The 22591-nt window shown below is 41.8% G+C and overlaps 12 protein-coding genes and 1 non-coding gene across 13 annotated transcripts; 7 read left to right on the forward strand and 6 right to left on the reverse strand.

The window, feature by feature from the left end:
• Positions 1 to 388: 388 nt before the first annotated feature.
• Positions 389 to 1698, forward strand: TOT_010000023 (uncharacterized protein; the record flags this gene model as incomplete). The annotated part of the gene is made up of 6 exons (XM_009690560.1): positions 389 to 468; positions 502 to 605; positions 637 to 816; positions 846 to 1360; positions 1392 to 1509; positions 1562 to 1698. 6 exons carry the CDS (start codon positions 389 to 391, stop codon positions 1696 to 1698), a joined length of 1134 nt encoding a protein of 377 aa, XP_009688855.1.
• A 139-nt stretch (positions 1699 to 1837) lies between these two features.
• Positions 1838 to 2902, forward strand: TOT_010000024 (DNA-directed RNA polymerase II; the record flags this gene model as incomplete). The annotated part of the gene is made up of 1 exon (XM_009690561.1): positions 1838 to 2902. The coding sequence occupies one exon, from the start codon at positions 1838 to 1840 to the stop codon at positions 2900 to 2902; it is 1065 nt and encodes a 354-aa protein (XP_009688856.1).
• Positions 2903 to 2981: 79 nt separating this feature from the next.
• Positions 2982 to 4193, forward strand: TOT_010000025 (alkylated DNA repair protein; the record flags this gene model as incomplete). Its single annotated transcript, XM_009690562.1, has 6 exons — positions 2982 to 3279; positions 3314 to 3393; positions 3426 to 3647; positions 3679 to 3815; positions 3847 to 3923; positions 3955 to 4193. The coding sequence occupies 6 exons, from the start codon at positions 2982 to 2984 to the stop codon at positions 4191 to 4193; spliced, it is 1053 nt and encodes a 350-aa protein (XP_009688857.1).
• A 264-nt stretch (positions 4194 to 4457) lies between these two features.
• Positions 4458 to 6562, forward strand: TOT_010001200 (aspartyl/glutamyl-tRNA amido transferase; the record flags this gene model as incomplete). Its single annotated transcript, XM_009690563.1, has 2 exons — positions 4458 to 6370; positions 6454 to 6562. The coding sequence occupies 2 exons, from the start codon at positions 4458 to 4460 to the stop codon at positions 6560 to 6562; spliced, it is 2022 nt and encodes a 673-aa protein (XP_009688858.1).
• On the reverse strand, positions 6551 to 8308 carry TOT_010001201 (conserved hypothetical protein; the record flags this gene model as incomplete). Its single annotated transcript, XM_009690564.1, has 3 exons — positions 6551 to 6745; positions 6812 to 7362; positions 7408 to 8308. The coding sequence occupies 3 exons, from the start codon at positions 8306 to 8308 to the stop codon at positions 6551 to 6553; spliced, it is 1647 nt and encodes a 548-aa protein (XP_009688859.1).
• A 514-nt stretch (positions 8309 to 8822) lies between these two features.
• On the reverse strand, positions 8823 to 11509 carry TOT_010001202 (conserved hypothetical protein; the record flags this gene model as incomplete). The annotated part of the gene is made up of 3 exons (XM_009690565.1): positions 8823 to 9104; positions 9147 to 11183; positions 11219 to 11509. The coding sequence occupies 3 exons, from the start codon at positions 11507 to 11509 to the stop codon at positions 8823 to 8825; spliced, it is 2610 nt and encodes an 869-aa protein (XP_009688860.1).
• Positions 11510 to 11650: 141 nt separating this feature from the next.
• TOT_010000029 (molecular chaperone DnaJ) lies at positions 11651 to 13059 on the reverse strand (the record flags this gene model as incomplete). Its single annotated transcript, XM_009690566.1, has 3 exons — positions 11651 to 11930; positions 11973 to 12139; positions 12346 to 13059. 3 exons carry the CDS (start codon positions 13057 to 13059, stop codon positions 11651 to 11653), a joined length of 1161 nt encoding a protein of 386 aa, XP_009688861.1.
• A 427-nt stretch (positions 13060 to 13486) lies between these two features.
• TOT_010000030 (conserved hypothetical protein) lies at positions 13487 to 15505 on the forward strand (the record flags this gene model as incomplete). Its single annotated transcript, XM_009690567.1, is given in 9 exon segments — positions 13487 to 13549; positions 13749 to 14296; positions 14326 to 14486; positions 14517 to 14620; positions 14640 to 14767; positions 14798 to 14918; positions 14961 to 15080; positions 15115 to 15227; positions 15328 to 15505. The coding sequence occupies 9 exon segments, from the start codon at positions 13487 to 13489 to the stop codon at positions 15503 to 15505; spliced, it is 1536 nt and encodes a 511-aa protein (XP_009688862.1).
• A 434-nt stretch (positions 15506 to 15939) lies between these two features.
• On the forward strand, positions 15940 to 16022 carry TOT_01t000001. Its single transcript has one exon. It is a non-coding gene; the product is annotated as a tRNA-Tyr (tRNA).
• Positions 16023 to 16211: 189 nt separating this feature from the next.
• TOT_010001203 (polyadenylate polymerase) lies at positions 16212 to 17846 on the reverse strand (the record flags this gene model as incomplete). The annotated part of the gene is made up of 4 exons (XM_009690568.1): positions 16212 to 16478; positions 16511 to 16624; positions 16657 to 16893; positions 16929 to 17846. The coding sequence occupies 4 exons, from the start codon at positions 17844 to 17846 to the stop codon at positions 16212 to 16214; spliced, it is 1536 nt and encodes a 511-aa protein (XP_009688863.1).
• Positions 17847 to 18411: 565 nt separating this feature from the next.
• On the forward strand, positions 18412 to 19755 carry TOT_010000032 (conserved hypothetical protein; the record flags this gene model as incomplete). The annotated part of the gene is made up of 1 exon (XM_009690569.1): positions 18412 to 19755. One exon carries the CDS (start codon positions 18412 to 18414, stop codon positions 19753 to 19755), a length of 1344 nt encoding a protein of 447 aa, XP_009688864.1.
• Positions 19756 to 19897: 142 nt separating this feature from the next.
• TOT_010000033 (U3 small nucleolar ribonucleoprotein) lies at positions 19898 to 20872 on the reverse strand (the record flags this gene model as incomplete). The annotated part of the gene is made up of 4 exons (XM_009690570.1): positions 19898 to 20230; positions 20262 to 20377; positions 20409 to 20603; positions 20638 to 20872. 4 exons carry the CDS (start codon positions 20870 to 20872, stop codon positions 19898 to 19900), a joined length of 879 nt encoding a protein of 292 aa, XP_009688865.1.
• A 261-nt stretch (positions 20873 to 21133) lies between these two features.
• On the reverse strand, positions 21134 to 22294 carry TOT_010000034 (conserved hypothetical protein; the record flags this gene model as incomplete). Its single annotated transcript, XM_009690571.1, has 3 exons — positions 21134 to 21253; positions 21293 to 21613; positions 21647 to 22294. 3 exons carry the CDS (start codon positions 22292 to 22294, stop codon positions 21134 to 21136), a joined length of 1089 nt encoding a protein of 362 aa, XP_009688866.1.
• Between the last annotated feature and the right edge of the window lie 297 nt (positions 22295 to 22591).

The following is a 22591-nucleotide window of genomic DNA, read 5'->3' on the forward strand; positions in this document are numbered from 1 at the left end:
AATTAATGATTCCGAGCCAACACCTAATATGGTGGTGTGAGCATAGTTATCAGTGTAAATTACCTGTTTAATCAATATGTTTGATCATAGCTGCCAATTTTTAACCATAACCATCAACTTCAATGGATAGCAATGCCAATCACAGTCTATAAATAGGCAATTTGATTCTTGTACCATAGTAATGCCTAATTTTTTTATTATTACACTTCCTTTGTCACTTTTCTTGTATCATATTATTGTAAGTTTATTTTTTTGTACATTAATCAGTGGAATCCAAATAAAAACTTGTTCTATTCACTGTTCATTCATACACTCACCTAAATCATCAACATTTAACAACTATTTGACAAAAAATTCACGAAATACCCACAAATTCCGATTAAAAGAAATGGGAAATCCCGGTTTAGTTGATTATAGACCGTCGTTACACATCGCTCCCATGCTTGATGTTACGTATTTGCAGTTCAGGTACTTTTTAGTCATTTTTATTTAAAACTTTAGGCAATTTATGCGGCTACTCACAAAAAGAACACATCTATGGACTGAGATGTTTGTTGGATCAGCTTTGATTAATGCTCCAGAGGACGCAGTACACAAGTGGATGAGTACGTTAGCAAGCTCCATAACTATGTTTAGAGTTTGACCAAAATGAACACCCAATTGTCGCTCAACTAGGTACTGCCCACGATAGAATTAAATTTGCAGGAGGGAACTGCTCGGAAACGCTAATAGAGGCCGGAAAGATAGTTAAACAATTCGGCTACGATGAAATAAATATCAATGCTGGGTGTCCCAGTCCCAGAGTATCTGGCAAAGGTGCGTTTAACCTACGTTTTAATTTTAAGCAGGCTGCTTCGGAGCATATTTGATGAAGGAAAAGGAGCTGGTCAGGGACATTGTACATGACATGATGAGGCAACTGGACATGAGGGTTACTGTGAAAACGAGGCTGGGCGTCGACGAGTGCGACTCGTACGACTTCGTCAAGGACTTCGTCTCCACCGTCTCACAGTCAGGCTGTGACCACTTCATAATCCACGCCAGAAAGGCATGGCTGCGGGGAATCAATCCCAAGAAGAACAGGACGGTCCCGCCCCTGCAGTACGAAAAGGTGTACAGGCTCCAGCAGGACTTCCCTGACATCAAGTTCACCATCAACGGCGGATTCAAGACCATGGACGACATCCTGGGGGCAATCAACTCAGAAAACGCCGACGACCACAACGTTCCTCACAAACTCGACGGGGTTATGATAGGCAGACTCGCCTACGAGAACCCCTGCATACTGGCCAATGTGGACAGGCTGATTTACGGCGAGGATAATCCTCCGACCTGCGCCACCAGAAGAATTTTATTAGAGGTACTTTGTGTGGTATACAATGAGTGTTCAGAACTATGCGAAGTACATTGACGAAACTGAGGAGGAAAACCGGGATATGAATATCGCAATGGTGGTAAAGCCAATACTGGGTGTTTTTCACGGGGAGCAGGGGTCGAAGTTTTATAGGCGTAAGTTAAACTAGCGTTATCCCCGATTTTAAATTCACTGACTGTTTTCCAGAGGCTTTGTCGAACACCTACGAGTACGGCGACTTTGAGTACCCTAGCGGAGACTCTAAGCACTCGATGTTTATACACCAGGCAATTGATCTGATGGACAGGATTAACCCCGAGGCCCTGGACAAACCTCTGTTTTAGTTATTGCAAATTTTGTAAAATTTTACAAATTTACATCTATTCGTTACACCAAATAGTGCAAGATTCCAACAACCCAGGATTCGCTTTTTTCACATTTATATTTTTCAGAAATTGCAGTTTTGTACAATAAAATTTTAAAATGGACTGGGCTCCTAGGCAAATTAAACCTTCCATTGAAATTGTGGACCTTAGAAAGGATCGAATGGACTTCATCCTTCTGAACTCCGACGTCAGCACAGCTAACGCCATCAGAAGGATCATCTTGTCCGAAATACCTTCATTGGCAATAGAAATTGTCACGGTCCTGGAAAATACTAGTGTTTTGCACGACGAATACATATCGCATAGATTAGGACTGCTCCCTATTGACAGTACCCTGGCAAGTGAATTTGAGTTCAGGGATAAGTGCCAGTGTACGGACAAATGTGCCAGATGCACTGTGGATTATACTTTGGACGTTTCTTGCAATGATTCTGACTCCAGGGTGGTCACGCACTTCGACATTGTCCCCGACGAGAGCCAGAGTCAGTCAATATATGGCAAGAACCTTCCGATGCCCATACCGAGGGCCGACGCGACCAACTTTAACGGCGGAACTGACGGAATCCCAATTGTGAAGCTGAAACGTGGCCACTCCATCAACATGAAGTTGACCGCCACCAAGGGGCTTGGAAAGTTCCACGCCAAGTGGATCGTCGGCAACGTAAACTACAAGATGGAGCCCAGATTCTCATTCAATTCCTCCATAATGGAGCAGCTGACGTCTGAGGAGAAGGCCGGCATCGCCGCCAGCTGCCCTAGGGGTGTGTTCAAATACACAGGTGTAAGGTCGGATATGGAGCCAGGTTTGGGCTCATCTGACAAGAGTTTTAAGTTAAACGTCGGCGGACTGCAGGTCGCCAATAAACTCAACTGTATATACTGCGACGAGTGCATAAACTACTGTAGAGAGCTCGGCCACAAGGATCTAATTCGCATACAGCCGGACGAGTCGAAATTTCACTTCACTATTGAATCTACTGGATCGATACCGCCGGAAAAAATACTGGACATTGCTCTTCTCTGTTTGGAGAAGAAGCTACAGGATTTGCATTCCAATTTTGCCGAGGCTCAGTCGAGGGCCCTGGGCACTGCCAGTACTTCACAACACAAGGAAGGCGGCAGAGCTCCACATCCTTCCTCAGCCTACATTGATTTAGATTAATTTTTTACCACTTTTGTCACAGTAATACACTAATGTGTTCTATATTCAGATGTACTTTCATTATTCTGTCAGTTAAACAATGTACTCTAGTGTTGACACCAATAACTTTTCTAACTCCGTTTTCCTGTGTATACGCAACACTCCTTATTTTAAATTAAACACAAACTCTTTTCGGAGGAACTTACTCTCAATTGTGGACGAATATATAAATAATGAGCCCTCCGCTGACTCCGGTGATAAAACCTCCATTGAATCTGTGGATAAGTTAAACGACTATGTTGTAACAGCTGAAAACTACTCTGTTCACTTTGTTTTATCGGCGAAACTGCTTGATGATGCTAAATTTTGCTCTCTGTACGGGTTCGAAGGTTTCGAAGGTAATTTTGGATCCACATACACACATATACTCAGGAGTGTTCATTTTAAAGAACTTTCTGAAAGAAGATCAATGCCTCGCACTGGCTTGTGAGACTTTACGGTCATACATAAACGTTAGTTCAGAATGAGATCACGTTTGTTTTAGCCTCCCAGCAACAGCAACCTACTCATTAAGGACCCTAACATCTCCTCTCCCATTTGGCCCGGTGAGAGTTTCAAGAGTTTACGGTGGTCGACCATTGGTCACTTGTACGACTGGGAGAAACGGCAGTACGACGGCTATTCTCAGTTCCCTGATATCATTGTGAAGATAGTCAATGAAATCAACAGGCTTCTTTCACAGTTCTACGACCCCTTCATCGCAGATGTAATTATCAGCTACTCTCATCCTTTTATAGGCTGCCATTATTAATTTTTACTCAAAAGGTTACTTTTTGCGTCTTCACAGGGATGACGCTGAGGAAACTAACGATCCCGTGATAAACATCAGCATTGGAGCTCCAGCTATTTTTTGCATTTGTAAGGAGGATCCGAGGTAATTTAATGGCCATTTAACCTCATTTTAGTCAATTTCCTCTATCTTGCGTGGTCGATTCCGGCTCAATTGCCATTATGGCAAACAATTCCAGGAGATGTTTACACGGTAATTGCTTTTAATTAATTTTCACTTTTAGGCATCAGTAAGCTATTGCACTATGTGAAGCCTGATTCTGACTCCAACCACTGCTCTGATACTGTTTCCGATACGGACAGGCCTTTTGCCAAGCCCTATTTCATTAACAAGTTCCCTCAATGTGCAGATGAAGTTTTCGAAGGATTCACCACCTCTCTTGATGAACAGGCCATAGCTGATGTCAAATCTTATCTAAATGACTCTAGAATTTCAATAAGCATTAGAAAGGCAAAAATATGAAGCCATCCTGTATAATCATGTACAATATTCAAAGTGTATAACTCAACACACATATACGAGAGTCCTAGGATTAATCTGTTTCACACTATTTAGTTGATATATTCTATTTTAAAAATTAAAAATGTCCTTTTGGTGATTTCTGAACTGTTTAGTTAGCAAAAATTCACATTTAAAGTGTGATTCCACACTCCATACAATCAGGCACTAAATTTGACAGAGTATATATTTTCAAAAAACTGAATAGGAGATTTGATTCAATTTGATATGCTCATTATATTCACACAATGGTCAATGTTTTTATTTTTTTCAATAAATTTATTTTTTTCCTCTATAGTGTGCTTGGATTCCAAACTTTTAATCAAAAGGCCCCTGACTTTTATGAATCATACGAATATAAACATATGTAAAAATTTCAGCATGGAACACAGTGTAGATAAACACATGAATAAAGAGACCAAATTTCAGGTTTTTTCTGAAATCATGGATGACTCCAATGACGAAGCCTTCTATTACCCTGACGATGACGGGAAACTGATTCTCACTGGCATTGAGGTTCACGTCCAGTTGGCATCCCCGTTCAAGGCCTTTTGCTCCTGCAGGAGCATCGCCTCGCCAGTCACGAAGCTGAATGTGTCGAAGAATCCCGATGTGTACAAGACGGGCCCTGCCAAAAGCAGGAAGAAGGTGTACGATGGATTTAAGAAGGTGTTGGACGACATTGTGAGGAACTATAAGCCCGTAGTTTCGATTTCAAAAACACATTACGACACGGAAGCTCCCTTGAACGTGGAGGAGTACATAAAATGGTTTTACGAGTCGAAGGAGTTCACTGAGCACGAAGACGTGGACGAGAAGACCTTGAACGACTTGCTCCTCAACGAGAACCAGTACACCTGCGCAGGCTGCAGAGGAGAAGTCGGCACGCTTCCGTACATTTCGCCCATGTCGTTCCTGTACGCAGTCGGAGTGTGCAAGGTTTTGGACTGCAAAATTGCAAACAAGGTGTCATTCGATCGCAAATGCTACGAATACTTTGACCTGCCTAAGGGATACCAGGTAACGCAGACGCTGAACCCTCTCGGAAGGGACGGGCACATCGACTTGAGCACGGGCAAGGTTGTGAGGGTGAGCAAGGTTCAGTTTGAGGAGGACACCGCCAGAAGAGTGGAAAACAACCCTGAGAACCTGGACTTTAACAGGAGCGGCGTAGCCCTGGCAGAGATTGTGACCGCGGCCTGCGAATTGACGAGGTCCGAGATACTTGAGACGTGCAGAACCATCTACGAGAGGGTGGTCTTCAACGGGCTTAGCAACGGAAACAGGTTCAGGGGCAACTTCAGGTTCGACATAAACCTATCCAGGCCCGACGGCACCAACAGGATCGAGGTGAAGAACCTGAACTCGTTTGCTGTAATCAACAAGTCCGTGAAAAACTACGACCCCGAGAAGGAGTACAAGTATAAATCCGAGGAGCGCGAGGAGTCCAGCGCTCTAAGCAAGCTGATGAGTAGGCAGGACGCCGAGGGCAGGGGGGAGTCGGTTTTGGAGAAAATAAAGAACATATTCACCTCGGTGCTCAAGGACGTCAGGAACAGGGACAAGTACGCGCCGCTGGGCACCACCATGAAGTGGGACAAGGAGCACGGCCTCAGGGCCATGCGGCACAAGCTGTCCTCGGCCTCCTACGGCAACTACTTCGAGGTGAACATTCCCGTGCTCTACCAGAGCGACGAGCTGATTAAGCGCATCACCGACTGCCTGCCTGAGCAGCTTGACAGCCTCGACAAGTTCGTGGCGCAGTACCCCGGCGTCAAGCGGGAGCTGCTCAAGGAGGTCTACAAGCACAACTCCTGGGTCAAGTACTACGAAAGGCTCTGCTCCGAGCTGGACCCCCAGGTCGCCGCGAGCCACTTCGTGAACCTGCTGCTGCCCGTCGTCAAGGCCACGAACAAGCCCCTGATGCCCCCCCAGAGGTTCGCCGAGCTCATTAAGCTGGTTCTGGACCACCGCGTGAACCTGTCCGACGTCGAGGACGCCATGCCCGCTCTCCTCGACCACGGCGGCTCCTTCGAGGACTACTTCGGCGGCAGGAACCTTCTGCTGCACAGCCTGAAGAGGACCAGGGAGCTGATTGACGACTTTTTGAAGGAGCATCCTCTGGACCCGAAGAAGTCCAGGTAGGCCCCGCCAGTTATCTACGCAATTAGTCCCAGTTACTCGTGCACGCGTTTACTGCCTAGTGAATAACACTTATGTTTAGGAACTCAGATTATGTTACAAAGGTCACCTCTGAACTGGTGCGCTCCACCGGGTCCAAGATCAGCTACCAGTTTGTGCGGGAGTACGTCACGAAGCTTTTAAACGAGTAGGTTGATCAATATCGCACCTTCGCAGGGCTTGTAGATAATTTTATTTGCGCCGTTTACGTGGTATACACTGTAGTCCTCCCCCTTGCCCCTGCCACTCCCCTTTTCATCCATGGGTTCTCTTAGTTCCGATTGTTCAACTGCTTCTGGGCCCCCTTGGCTCCCTTGGCTGACGTCCTTTTCGAACTTTAGGTCTTCTTTAAGGAACTCTTCTAAGTCTTTCGTCCTTCCCTCAGGATCGCTTTCGTACACCAGCTTCTTGAACTCCAAATGCGACGACAGGACCTTCAGTATGTCCTCGGGCCTGAATTCGACGTCCGCGTTCGAGAAGAATGCTGCGTTCCTGTAGCACTCGGGGACGAAGCGCATGTTGTACTCCGCGTACGTTCCGTTGCGCAGCGGCCACACTCTGCTCGTCGTCGCCTCTATGGGCACGTTGCAGTTGCACAGGTACGCTCTCCCGTCCGCCATGTCCACGTAAGTCAGCAGCGGCACTAAAAACTTCTGCTGCGAGTTGACCCTCACGCTTATGGTTGCAAACTCCAGGGGCGACTCTGTGTCGAACGCCACTTTAGCCTCCGATGCTTTTGACTCACCTTTGCTCGGCGCGCTTGTTCCAAGGTTACTCGCCAACGCTTGAATCAGGCCAAAGATTCTGTTGAACCGGGACCTGCTGTTCCCGCTTACTGATATCACCTTCCTCTTGTGGTGTAGTCGGTCCCTTTTCACAGCCTGGTTCACTGCGTCCTCCTCGACGCTTTTCACTTTGACCAGAGCTCTGGACGAATAGGAGGCGTCGCGTCCTCTGTTCTGCATACCGTCGCCACTGCCACTGCCACAAATGCTACCAATATTTGCGGTGCTTTTTCCGTTCCGCTCCACCTTCAGCACTCCGTTGTCTATCACCAGCGGCTTCGTCCCCGGGTGCAGCTTAAAGGTCAGGTACATCCTTTTACTCATTTCCTTCAAAAATATGCCAATTCTAACTAGTTTTGACGATGGAACGTATTCCCAATTCACCGCCTCTACACCATCTTTCGACGTTGGTGTGGCCTCTCCTAACACTGTGTTCTCCACAAACTTCTCCAGATCTTCTCTGGAAACACTCGCAACTTCAGTGTTCTCAACCAACTCTTCCACTTTGTACGTTTTGATCGGCTCCCTTTTCAGCTGTTCCATAAATCCTCTATCCTTTTCTGAATCTTTTTTTCCGAACATTTTCTTTAGCTTAGATAGCGACTTGTCTGTGAATCTTTTATCTAGCTCGTTTGCACTCTCCTTTTTTCCCAGCTCCTCGCCATCTCTTTTTTCCTGATCCTCTTCTTTCTTCTCTTCTCTGTTTGTTATTGTGCACTTTCCGAATTCTTCTATTTTGAATGTGCATTTGGTCAGCAGGTCTATGTACGATATCAACTTTTTTCCCGATCCTTCTCTCTCCCATCCCTTGTCGTTGATGACATCAACGTTGAATATTTCATAGTTTCCCCAACAGAACCTTGGGTGTTTATTATACAGTGGCCTTTTGCCATCATCTTCTTTCACTGATCCTTGTCTTACATCTCTCCCAGTTTCATTGTAACTTGTGGAATCCACTATTTTTCTTTCCAAATTACTATAATCATGAGGTCGTAGTCTCGTTTTTAATGTTTCTGTTTTAACATTTCGTATTCTATACAGTATGCTACACTTGTTACATATGACTATCAAATATATGTACACCTTTACAAATTTATGAATACACTGTAACATATTTTACTATACATTTTTTTCCTCCTTTTATATTACACAATTCACTTTTATTGTTGTCGAATTTCGTATATTATCTTCACTGTGTGTGTGTGGTTGGAATCCTATGCACACCCATCAGTTTTTATATTTTGTCTTAATTCCCAACTTTTCTTCTATATATTTCCTTCTTTCTTCATTCGTTTCCTAAATTTTTATTTTATTTTATTTTTACTCTTCAACACTTACTCTTTTTACCCATTCAAAGTATGGAATGTGTATCAGCTTATTTCCTCTGCTTCCTATTATTCTATGTTTCAATCTTGACGCTGATATCAACTCTTTCGTATTACTATAATAGTGATATGGTCCATCTATTTCCACGAATTTGTGCCTTCTTCCGTCCTTTATTACTACATCTATGTGGTACGTTCCTCTTCTCCATCCTATCTCGGACTCCACTTCTTTACAATATTCCTTCAATACGTTCAATACGCTTCTATGTAACCCTAAATTGTTTTATCATTTCCTTTTTCCTTTACTTACCTGACATCTTATTTGTCATCGTTACATTTTTGTTTTTCTTACTCCTTTCTTCTACCTCTTTCAGTTCACACACCTGTTTGTTGTTGTTGTTGTTGTTGCTGCTGCTGCTGTTGTAAATGCTGTTGCGATTGAATACCACCTTCTCCACCCTTCTCACGCACTTTTCGAATAGTCTGCCCTTAAGGCAGCTCCCTTCCACTGCCAGCTTTAACGCCATCGCTGCTATCTTCGCCTGTGAATCCAGCTCCCTCCCTCCCCTAACCTGGCCCTCACCCTGGCCTTCTCCTTTCCCCTCTCCTTCTTCCAACTCCTTTACGAATTCTGATATCTGATTTACACATTCCGATATGTGCTTTCCTTCTCTCTTCTTAGCAGATTCTTCTTTCCTGGTTTTTACCTTTTCATTTGTGTACTCTTTCATGAACTTGTTCAAAAGTCTCAGCACTGTGCCTCTTCCGAACTTATCGTATCCCACCAGGCCCAGGCTATACATGCTGTTCACTGCCATTTGCAGGTTCACCCTTTCGTAATCAGATTCTGCTAGTACTTTCGATATCGACTTAAACAGCTCCTTGTGTTCATCACCTCTTCCTCTCCTTCCTCTACTCCCTTTTCCATTCCTGACGCTAAACTTATTTTGTGGTAATCCTAGTTTTGCGTAGCTGTTTATTATGCTAAACAGCGCCACGTGACTTATGTCTTCATAATTTCCCATTTTCATCTTCCTATCCACCTCCTTCTTAATTTTTATTGATAAGTGCTTCATCATCTCTTCATCCTTTATTCTATTCTTCGACAGCCCATTTATTATTGCTGCTGTTGCTTCCATCTGCAGTGCCTTGTCTTCGTTTTCTTCCCAATGGTACTTAATGTACTTCGCTATGTACTCCTTCGACAGTGATATAAACTTCACAAATTCCCTATTTTGCTTCAATTTTCCTATTGCGCTCATCATTATTCCTACTATTCCTACCATTTCTGGTCTAAATTCTTCCATTTCCTTCGTCAGCCTCATCCAATCCTCGTTCATTCCATCCGTCTTCGCTTCCAACACTCCTTTCGCCTCCAACTTCAGTATGCTGTACAGGCTCGATGGTCTTGCTCTCGTTTTCGCCAGCTTCATTGTATCCGGGTGCAGCACATAGTTCAATCTCTTTCCGCACTGCCTCACTGCCATTGTTATCTGCTCATTTATCAATTCTTTAAGTCCTTTAGAACTTGTGTTAGTGTAAATTTGTGCTAAGCTTGTCACATATTGTGACACATCACTTATCGACTCCGTCAGACCTACTTTCTTCAAATTATCGTTCGACATCAGCGCCATCGATGCTCCCGTCGCTTTCAGCAGTGCTGAATTGTTAATCAGTTGTATTAACACTTTATTTTCCACTTCTTCCTCTGCTGCCAGACGACAGCTTGCTTCTGTAAACACTCTGTTGAATCTACTCTTCAACCTCTCCCCTTCCTCTGACTCCAACTCCTTCCTCTTCGCCAGAGTTACGAATGTTGATGACAAATTTACCATTGACTCTGCATCGATCTTTACTCCTGATGATCTGTCCATTATTCTACTGGCCAGGGTTAGCAGCTTTTCTACTTCCTCTTTGCTTTCCTTTGGCTCTCCTAGCTTTACTACTGAACTAAATATCATTATCATGTCCTTCAGGCTCAATTCTTCCAAGGTCCTCAGTAAGTATTCCTTCCCTATTTTATACAGTTCCTCGCTCCTATCTCCCAGCTTCACTAGCGAGTTTATTGCGATTGCCAACGCTTTAGGGGTCACTTCTCCCATCTCCACTGCTTTCCTTTCTTCTTCTTTATTAGCTATCCTGTACATCTTTCTGAAAAGCTCCGAATACTTCAGTACCATGGAGGGTATTACCACGTTCGATGCTGCGTATGCGTGCAGGATTCCTGCCACATCCTCGAATGTAAATCGGTCGTCTCTTCCGCTTTCCCTGACTATATATGAGCTGCTCTCATCAGTTCCGGCCTCCAACGCCTTGTCTAAATAGAGGTTGAAGTACAGCAGCTTTATTTCTGAGACTTTGTACAGCACTTTAAACAGTTTTTCGTCTTTGTGGCTAGCTGTTAGGCACGCCGATAGCATTGTGTAGATGTTAAACGCTGTGAATTCCGTCCTGGAGAACTCTGTGAAAAATCTTTTCGGGTCAATCTTGTACGTGCTTATGTAATTCTCCCCCTTGGTCACTATTCTATCGCTCATTTTCTCATAGAAGCTCCTCTCCTTCACTTGCGACTTCGCTGCCGACAGCATTACTATTGCCATGTTCTTTATGCTGAATTTATCTCGAAGCTCCAGTGACCTTGATATGTACTTTTCCCAGACTTTCTGAACATTTTTGTCAGTTTTACCATTCACTTTACCTTTTTGTTATATCCTGATTTACTCGATTGCATCATTGCCTTCGTCAGACTATTCGTTTCCATACATCTTATCTCTTCTATGTTCCTTTGGTAATTGACCAAAGTATTTGATGAATCCATTGAATTTACTATTTTTACGTTGTTGTTTACGTGTGCTAGATGTGTGTGACTAAATCTTATACTATTTCCATTTACTGCTATATTTTCCAATACATTACTCCATTTTATATTGTTAATTTGTTTTTTTAGTGGAATCCAGTTCATTAATCCGTGTATTTGTAAATATATCATTTTTTCACATTTCCGACATCGAGACTTATTTTATCCGTTTTAACTACCTTTTTACTTATTTTATTTAAACTATTTTCCATTATTTATCAAACTATTTATTTATTCACTATTATACATATACTTTACATCTTAGAATTACATTTATTCTAGTGCTTGTTCTATTAATTTTTCCTGTTCTGGTGTGAGTTTCTTAGGAAACTGTACGTTCATTGTTACGTACAAGTTTCCGTGTTTTGTTGTGTTATGTATTGGCATTCCTTTTCCTTCCACTCTGAATATGTGTCCGTGCGGCGTTACTCCTTTGTGTGATATTATGAACTTCAGTTCTCCGAACACATCAACTTCTCTCTTGAAGCTGGTCAGTGCTTCCTTCAGTGATATTTCCATTTTGCAGTGTAGGTCGTTTTCTTCTCTCTTGTACCTGTATATTTGTTAGTTTCCTCTTACGGTTTTATTAACTTACAATTCGTGTTGTTTTTCCGTTATTATAAACACCAGATCTCCTCTCTTTGTTCCTGGTCTCTCCTGGCCTCTTCCCTCCATTACGATATTTTGTTTATTTTTAACTCCTGGTTCTATTGTTACCGTAACTTTAATTTGTTCTTTGTGTGTAGGCCCATCTGGGCATTCCTACATTGGCGTTAATAACCGTTTTGTTTTAATTTAAAATGGTTTAAACTATCACCTAGCTTATATATGTTTGGCAATACACTGGTTTAAGTATGCTTGACAATCAACTGGTTTAAATATTCGTGACTACTAACTGCTTTAAATATCTACAGTAGTGATATCGCTTTATCTAGGCTAATTATATTCTCATAACTGTGCGCTTATACTTTACAGTTTGCCTTCCAGCCCTTTCCTCTTCCCAGACACGTTTCATCTCTCATTTGGTGCTGTATGAACATTCCGTATCCTCTCTGCTGTGTAACTACCTTAACTCCTGGCCCTTGGCAATCTGGCCGTTTGGTTTCACATTCATCGTAGTTTTTGCATAGTCTCGTCAGTTCCACTGTCAGTTCCAGGTCCTTTCCGGTATAAAAATAATCTAGTGGCACTGAGAGTGGGTACACCACTGGCTCTGCTTTCCTTTCGGCTCTTCCTTGGAAGGTTCCCGATCCGAAGAAGCTTGAAAAGAGATCGTCCATTTCAAATTCCTCCGGCATCCCTCCCATCTGCTCCATTCTGTCCAACCCTGCAAATCCGTGGTTATCGTACGCTTCTCTCTTATCATTGTTGCTCAGGATCTCGTACGCTTCGTTCAATTCCTTAAATTTATCCGATGCGTCTTCGTCTGTGTTTAAGTCTGGATGATACTTTTTGCTCAAGGCTAAAAACGCCTTTCTTATTTCTTTATGTGTCGAGTTTTTATCCACTCCCAAAACTTCATAGGGGCACTTTTTATCATCGTATGACTTATCAGGAGGAGGCTGAAAATCAAAAAAATCGTTGCCAAAGCTAAAACTAAAGCTACTGACCGACTTTACGTTCAAATATCTGATTACGATATATGCTATAAAAGGCGAAGCGCATGAGATATAGGATACCATTGAAACTGATTTATAAACTTAATTTTTAATTTAACAATCTTACGATGAAAATCAATTAATGACATAAGTACACCGATCAAGTATACGAAAATTTTATTAAAATTATTTCCAGGTGAGTATAATGATTGAAAGTATACTATAAGGGATTAAAAATATTTTATAATGATCTATTGATGGTATTCTCTCCAACTGTTGAAACGGTGCAATAAATAGTTATAGGAAGAAGTTTATTTTACAAAAACTCGTGAACACAAACAGATAATTAGCTATTTTGTAAGAATATAGTTATTTTAATTAAATATTTATTAATAAAACTGAAATATCTGCGACATCGTCCCCACTAGTGAAAATTTCTTACACATCTGAAGGAACAGCCAATCCATTTTACAATATTTCTCGGAATCACTTCACATCACTATTTTACAATATGTTTCGTCTGTATATAAGCATTATGAATGATACGTTTGATATTATAACACCTCCTACCATCGTTTATTCCACCACTCCTACCTGTTGAGATAAAACAAATGGGCATTCAGTTAGTAGAATTTACACCTATATTTCGTTTTATTTGTTATTAGTACCATCACTCTTCTTTTATATTTATTTATGTTAAATATTTTTAAATTACACAATGCTTATTGTTTTCTCAATGATATTTAGGTCGAATTTGTGTTTTATTGTATTAGAACTTCACGGTCATGCCCATTGAAATGGTGGAATCAAATTTTTTTCTAACTATTCCTTCAAATCTGAAGAAGCTGGTTGACGAAGGCGTTGATTTAGATAAACTGGAGTCAAATGGAATCCTGATTCAAACTTTTAAAGAGAAACCTTTCTGTGTAAAAAACAATGGCTTTAAGGTCATAGATGATAAGGAACTTTATCTACACATGGCTGAAAATTTTGGGTGGCTCGTGAATTATTTAGAATTTAGGGAGAATTACGAAAAGGCAAACACCAAGTTTGAGTCAAAGATAGGGCAGTTTTTAGGAGTAACTGAAGATTATATGTTGGACAAGATAGTTTTTGAAAGGAGCGCCGTACTAGATTTAACCTTGGATGACTCTTACGAGGATTTGTCTTCGGACAAAGACTCAGGTTTAAGAGAAAAACCGAAGTCGACTTCTGAAGAGGATCTAAACGGCAATTCAGTCAAGAAACGCAAAATCGACGAGGAGCTGGTCTTTGACTTTTCAGGATTTTCGGGAGACTTGAAGATATTTGAAAACCTGAAGTAAGTTCAGTTGTTACAAGGATTTCTAGGAAAATATTGGAATCATTTTCTAATGCGCCTGACTTCAAGGACACCCTGCTCTATCAGCACATGAAACCCCGGAGTGGTCCACTGCCAGATACCACCAAACTGGAGCAGAAAATATTTAATCATACCTATGATAAGAAGCTTGCTCGAATATTGATAAACGGTACTTAATTTAATTCTTAACTTTTATTAGCATTTGAGAAATCAAGTTTGGAGGATTACCTCAGGCTCGTCAAGCACTTTTCAATCGGTTCCTCTCAGGTATCTACTACACAAGTGCCTTTTGAATCTCACTTGGTTAATAAATGGGCTTCAGATTGAGAAAAGAGTTTTGAGATCCATCTTGTCCTGGAAATCCTGGTTGCTCAATGGGTTTAACTTGGTGTTTTCTGGATTAGGGTCAAACAGAAATGTTTTAACTGCGTTCTCAAATATAGCTCTAAGGTACTGTTTAGTTGCTTAATGCTGGTTTAGAGATGGCCATGTGCTGACGATAAACGCCTATGCGATCAAGGGCTCTGATTCATACCTGTGGAACTATCTTTGTGATAAAATAGTTGGGATTAAGACCCCTAGAAAGGCGGAGGCTCTTAGGGTGGGTTTATGTGCAATTCCTTGAACTATCAATCATTCGCAGAGAGCTTCTGAGATCGTGAAGAATCTTACCTGTAATTTCTACATTGTTATATACGGAATGGATCAATTCTTGATCAACGATGGGTTCAAAAACCTCAAATCTCTGTTTGAATTGGAGAACGTGTGTTTAAATTGAAATTTGAGAATTCGTATAGGTTAAGGCTATCGGCTCAATCAACGGCCTGAATTCTGGTCCAGTGCTCAATGAGTTTGATTCCGTTTTGGGGCGGTACAGGGTCATTGACCTTGAGACCAAAGAGGACTATACGTACGTTTTACTACTGTTATTTATTTTGCCTTTTTGGTGTGCCAGCTGCTCAATTGCACACTGTGTGTGTATTTAACTCGTTTACTCATTCAATGTTTAGGCAAGAACTCATTTCCTTGTGGCAAAATAACCCGCCTAACTTTCTCGTAAACAAGAAGGTTCAGAAGACCACAGCCCAGATACAGTCTATTCTTGAGGCGCTGAGCCAAAACCACCGAAAGCTCTTCTCCTTAATTTGCCAGATACAGATTGAGTTAGTTGAAGCTGATTCTGCTTAAATAACCATTCTCAGGCACTTGCAGTCCGACAGGCGGTTTATCGGCATTGAAAAAAACTCAATTTTGCAGGACTCGAGGGCCATCACCATCTGCCACAATGAAAGCAAGCTTGACAACCTTCTCACTGAATTCACTACACACGACGTAGGTGCGTTACTTTTAAATCTCTTTAGGTAATTGAGCAAACGCGAGGTCCTGGAGGTCGCCTGTTTTTGAAGGTTCCTTTCGAGGTGTACGTTGCTGCTTTGATCATTTACCTTTAGTCACCAACTGGAGCAATTTTTAATTTGAGTTTGTAATATCACCGTCTTGTTTTATTCCCCTTTGATGTGTAATTTAATCAATGATTTATTTTTTTATTTATGAAAAATATGCCACCTTCTTTGTTTCAAGTTCCTATTATAACTTAAATCTATAATTGAATTCCCGTCAGGCCGGTGATAGCTCAGTTGGTAGAGCGGCAGACTGTAGAGTAGCGGCTATCTGTTGGTCGGTGGTTCGATTCCGCCTCACCGGACTTTATCCCTTTTTGTACACAATCCACTCTTTCTATTTCATTGTTTTAATATTATATTATTTTTTACATTTTACCACCTTTTTATTGGTTAATTTATCAATAACTTGGGGGTTGTGGAATCCCATCTAATACCCTTAATTTAGCGTCAAATTTAAATAAATTACATAATATTAGAAACATAATATTATATTATAGATTTCCATCCTTTGATATCTCTTCTAATGTTCTTTTTTGTGATTTGTTAGTCTGAATGTAGTCGGGCAGCTGCTTACTTTTCAGGTACCTAATGTTTACATCTATTTGGTCCTTGAACGTCTCCATATCGCACCAGGTGTTGATTATTTCCTTGAATGACTGTATTGGCATTCTTATGTCGAACGATTGGTATCCTTCCACCACAGGCGCTGTGTGCTTGAACGCGAAGAACGCTGAGGACGCGTATTCCCAATCTCTGTCCTATAGGTAATCGTAATTTTACTCTCCTTTACCTCGAATTTAAAAAATCCTGGCAGTGGTCTGATTTGTGTGTATTCGAGCGTTTCCAACTTCTTGATCAGGAACCTCATTCTGCTTCCTATCCAGCCCTCCCACTTGTTGTGGGCCTACATATGCTCATTTACTTTCGGCAACTCACGTGCTCCGATGACCCGTACACTTCTATCACCAGGAAGTGCTTGTATTTTGAGAACACATCCTCTTCCTCCAGCACCATCTCCCACAGCTGTGTGTTCGTAAGGTTTGGCGTTTTCAACAGTTGCGCTGCTCTTGATAACTCCTCCGTCACCACTCTCTTCGTCGTCGCTGTAACGTTGTGCGTCGAGTTCATTGACGGGAATGCTGGAGTTATGATTGGCATCAGGTGCTGTCGGTCCTACATTAGATTACTTACTTTCCATTGGTACTCACCTGCAGGCTATTAGTCGGGTCCCAAACCTTAAATGACATTAATCCTGGTACGCCCGACTCTCGCTTTATTTTACACAGTGTCACTGGGTAAATCCAGTTCCACATTGAGAATACTTTGAAGAATTTCTCTATCAGCCTGTTCGGTGCAAAGTTCGGGTACATCTGGCACACTCTTGCTGTCAGTATTGCCCATGCTACTCCTCCCAGGTATCCCACCACTGTCGAGTATATCTTTCTTCTCGAGGCCCACAGTTTAATGAATCGCAGTGTTGTTCTAAAGTTTCCTTTTTTAGGCACTGAGTCCAGTATAAAGCTTGCTACTCTGCATCCGTTGATGCTTCGTACGTTTGAGTCGCTCATGTTTCTTAAGATTTTGTTGTCCAGAAGGTTGATGTTCGGGTCCACTGTCGGCTCGTCCAGGTTGGAGAACAGTATATCGATACTGATATCATGATAGTACAGTTTGATCACTGGTGTGTATGCGTCTGGCACTGATTGTAGCTTTGTTATTCCTTCCACCTTTGTCAGGGTGTTGTAGAAATCGGAGAAGAAGGCTTCGCGCGTGATGCCCCTTGGGCACAGGCAGGCGACGTCGATATCGCTATCAGGCGCCACGATTCCCAATCTATATGACCCAAACGTTAAAAGTTTCGCTGTTACTGAATTTGCTTCTTGATCTGTCAGTCCCATGTTTATTTTAACTTGCCTTCTCACGAATTGTTGAAGTAGGCGATTTAGGGATTCTAACACTTCTTCTCTGCGTTTTTTTCCCTCATCTGTTTCGTAAAGATTATATGATTTCAATAGTACTATTAGTTCTTGAGAAGCCTTTAAATCTTCTTTAGATGGGCCTTCCGTTGTAACCGGGGCCGTTATTCCATAACTCTTTATATCTACAGACTGCGTTGAAATAGACATTTTATTATCATTTATTACTATATATTACAACTATGTTAATTTGAGTATTTTTTGAATGTCACAATAGACAGATACATCATTTAATTATACAACTATATTATAGTAAATAATAAAATTTTTGTAATATTCTCAAATATGAACTGACAATAAGAATTTATATTGTTATAATATTATAAATAATGTAATATCTGCCTTTAACACTGGTATAATTGGCAGTTGTCAGGTTCCAAGATGCCATCAGGTTAGAAGCAAATTATTTTCTTTCGTTGCCTTATTATTGTTTTTTAGTTTACACATTACATCATTTTATTTTTTGTACAATTATTCCATTTTATTTTTAACAAAACGTTGCTTGTCTTTCCTATTTTGTTTTTTCTTGTTTTTATAAATTATTAAATTTCGTTGTTAGGCTACACATATAAAATAACTCATTTTTAAAGATTTCTTTATATTAATTGACACCCGGATTTTTCAATTTTAGATCCTTAACTTATTGATTTACTATTTTTTAAACTTTCCTTACCATACCCTAATACTGTTCCCCTTCTTCTGAGATCATTTCATTATGATTAATTCTAAGAATAATTTGATCTCGAAGCCGGGTGAATATCGTCAATCCGTTTTAGACGCGCTTTTAAATCGCAATGTTTCTGAAAATTATTCAAGTGACAGATCTTCTGGGCCCCCGGATCCTTGTTCTGATTCCGAGAAGCTTTCATATCGCAATTCTCAGGCTTTATCACCTAATTCGACTGATTATGATGTAGTTGACAGTGGAAGCTGGTCGCCTCTGCCTCTCGGGACGAGGACTCCTACAAACATAGCCGAGCAGCTCCCAATTCTGCTTGCTAGGAAGTATTACTCGGCCCCCGCCTGCCTTCTCAGGTTTGTGAATTTAACATCTTCGATCAGATCTTCTTCTCCCCAACGCCGGGATTCTGACGTAAGTGTAATCGACAATGAGATGGACTTTACTGACGACTTCAATCTGGACCCTAATGACGATATCGGTAACTTTAAGTCTGACGAAGAAGTGCCCGAGATTCTTTCCGTTGGGGCCCTGAGCAACGGGTCACCTTTAGTGAACAACCCTCTTCATTGTTCTGATGATTCGGGCTACGTTGATGTGGACCCCGTTGACATAAACGTGGTTTTGCAGAGCGTGAACTCCAAGTATGGTTCTCACTTCGATAAGGGCTGTTCTCCTTTTTTCGACATGAAGGAGACTAATGGCGCTGAAGCCTCCAAGGTCAGGGTGGACGTCGGAACCAGTCCTTTGGTATTAGACAAATCGCATGGGACAGATGATTTCCCTTTCAACGGCAGCCTCGATTCTGATTCACACATGGTGCCTGAGGATACCAAGCTGGACTATTATGTCGACGGAGCTAAGACTCTTAACACCACTGATCCTGAGACTGAGTTTTTCAGTCCTGGCTTTGGATCTGAGAAGGAGCACGCTCCTAGTCCTGGGTTTTCGACCTTGAAGTCTGGCGACTTTTCCGTAAAGAAGTCTGAATTTTCTGCCGATAAGCAAATTCCTGTTTATTGCCGCAGTCTTCTTTACCGGATCCGCGTTCCTCTGTCCAAGCGCCTCAAGAACGTTGACGAGGACGTGCTCGTCAGGAGCATGGCTTCTCCCCTTCTTTCGGAATCTCGTGCCAACTTGAGCTGCGACCGTCTCTACTCCAGCAGGCCTCGGCTGTCGAACTCCGCCGACTCTTCCCGGTCATTCTTGCGGCTGAGTGACCTCGACTCCCATTCCGTGGAGTCCAGGGCTTACCTGAAGACTGCAAAGCCTCCTTCAGGATCCAACGACCCTGATAAACGCTGCAAACGTGGATACTCGGGCTCTCGCCACTTCGAAGGACCATCAAAACATTCGAAACGGTACAAGCGTGTCCGTTGAACTTATCTTAATTTTGTGTTTTCCATTTTCTATTTACGTAGTATCACAGTCTATAGGATATGTAAGATATATAAGAAGGCACATATGTTTGTATCGGATGCAGATATAAGGCTTATTAAGTGTGTGTGAGTGCTTTGCTGCCTCATGCTGCCAGTATTGGCTTGTGTGTGTTGAAGTACGGACGCAGCACCCACTCCGTCTCCAGGTCCCGCATGTCTACCGTTCCCAGTTCTATCTTGTATGGCTTCAGCTTGAACCTCGGCCCTATCTCCTTAAGTGCCACGTTCTTCTCCTCGGCTCCTGTCTTCGCCTCCGTCCAGACGTGGTGTCGGAATATGATTTTGTCCTTTTCGTTAACGAACGACAGCACTCTCGTTTCATTCGTGTTCGGTGGCGGGAACATGTACCTTATGATATCCTTGAACCTTTCCCCCAACTGACTCGTGAAGTTGTGGAACACCAGGTGCGGGTACGCCTGAATGCTTTGTGAACTGGGTTAGGCTTACTTGTGACATTGTCGGCAGCTTCTCCGGCAGGTCGTGCCTCAGTACTACTTCTGAAAGCTGAAAGTATGCCGTCGGCCCGTGTGGCAAGTGCGATATTATCATTGAATTTGGCTTTCCTGAAAAATTATTGTAAACGTTGAAGCTCACCTCTAGTCTCGTATATCAGTACCATATCTGATACGTCCTTCGTTCTGCAGAACTCCACCAGGTCCTTTAACACGTACGAACCTCTGTTCAGGCGTTCTGAATTTGGTATTATTAGGCACATTTCCTTTGCGAACTGCAATAATCTGCTCGAGGGGCTCCTCGACGTTGTTATGAGCACCTTCGGGTCCTTCAGTCCTACAATGTCCTTATTTACTTCTTTTCCACTTACCGCAAAATGCGTATTCGTCGTCCACGTGCGTCGATTCCTCTCTTCTCTTTATATCGAGCAGATCCAGTGACGATTGTACTGCTCCGCTCTGTGCTCTCAGTTCTGGAGGTATTGGTTTATCTGATTTCAGGGCCTCGCTTAACCTTCTGGCGTTTTTCAATGAGTATTTGTCTTTATTTTCCCTCGATTTGAGGAAGAGGTATTCTCTTCGTTGCCTTAAAGTCTTTCGCAACATTTACATTAAGTAATCAAGTAATTATGGTACAGGTTTGCGATATTCAAATACATAATGTGATTTTATATATTCATCTGCGTATATGTGTATATAATTTAAAACTTTAACACAAATATATTGAAAAGTGTTCTATTAATTTGCGTTATTAAATGGGGGACCATATCATTAATTTAACTCTGTTACATCAGTGTTTTGCCATATTACACTGATCCTCTCGTCCCACTTTCAATTATATTCATGTTTTTATTTGTTTTTTCCAAATTAAATCACACATCTGACTATTTTCCAACATTTCCTATCTTCGGATTCTACTGGGCTTTGTCTTCTATCAGCGGTGTTACTGTGCACTCGTCCTTGAACTGGCACATTTTGCACTTCCAGCTCTCATTTTTCTGTATTTTTGTAATTTTTCAATCTTACCTTCACATGGTCCGCTTCCCTCAGTCCGTCCCAGAACGTGCACAGGTAGTTCACTGTTAGCAGTATGTTCTCCCTCTTCAGATCCACCTCCGACTTTCTAAACACAATTCCCTCGTGCTCGTACTCCAGGTTCATCATTTTTGACACTTTCGGCAGCTTCTTGAAGGCCTTCAGGTACTTTTTCTGCAGGTTTGCCAGGCATCCTTCTGGCATCAGCTCCACTGACTTGAACGGTGCGTACTTATCGCAATTCAGTGACTCGTATAACTTTTCAAAATTCACTTTTCCGTTCTTCGTGTCCTCCAGCATTATGCAATATAGCTACAATATTTACTTATTTTTCTTTTCAGTTACCTGAACTTGAAGTGACGCTCCTTGTATTTGCGATGGACTTGGGTCTCTTTTTGTTTTTCTCGTCTTTGTGTCTGATATTATCACGCACTTCTCCTTTGTGCGTCTGTGCATTGCTATTGTCAGCTGATCAATTATCCCGCTGAATGTGTAATTTTCTATGGTGTCGAATAGCCACAGTTCTCTGCACTTTCCCGTTTCCACCAGTTGTTCCAGCAGTACAATTGAATTCAGCAGCTTCAATCCCAGGTAATCCTCTTCTGTCTCCACTTCCACTTCCACCAGGTCGTGATCTTCCAGCTCCAATTCTTCGTGCCTCTTAATTCCTTCTTCCATTTCTTCCGTTACTCTTTTTCTTCCTGTCAGGAGTGTGTATTCTACTTGCTTTTCACACCATAGTTGGCACGATAGCTCTGTTACTGACAACATCCAGTTTTTATTAAACTTGATAACTGGTGGAAGAGTTGCCGTTTGGCTATTCTGAGACTGTATTGAGTTTTTAAGGTAGTCTTCTATGTCGTCTATGATGTTGTTGATTTCTAAGTTGTCGGCGCCTTCCGAAGCCAAAACCTCCAATTCTTCTAACTCATTCTTTTTGGATACACCTTTAAATTTTTTAACTTTTCTAACAATTTCAGATTCTTCTGCCATCACAATTTCTGGTCAATATTCGTCTACACACACATGGACAAAAGTTCTAGAGAAAACACTTAAATAATCACGAGAAGGTTCAATGAAACCATATAATATATATTAAACAATGTATTGAAACGCAAAATTCCGAAAAGTGTGGAATCATTTTGATAATAATGATACATTTTGTTAGGGTGGGGGATCCATGTTTACTCAAATCACAATTAGAATTTATAACTAATTTTAATTCAAAGAATATATGATTATATTTAATGAATAAGTAAATTTGTTCTAATAAAGTCTAGATTAACAAGC

Source organism: Theileria orientalis, chromosome 1 (assembly GCF_000740895.1).
Source record: "Theileria orientalis strain Shintoku DNA, chromosome 1, complete genome".
NCBI classification, from domain to species: Eukaryota; Apicomplexa; class Aconoidasida; order Piroplasmida; family Theileriidae; genus Theileria; species Theileria orientalis.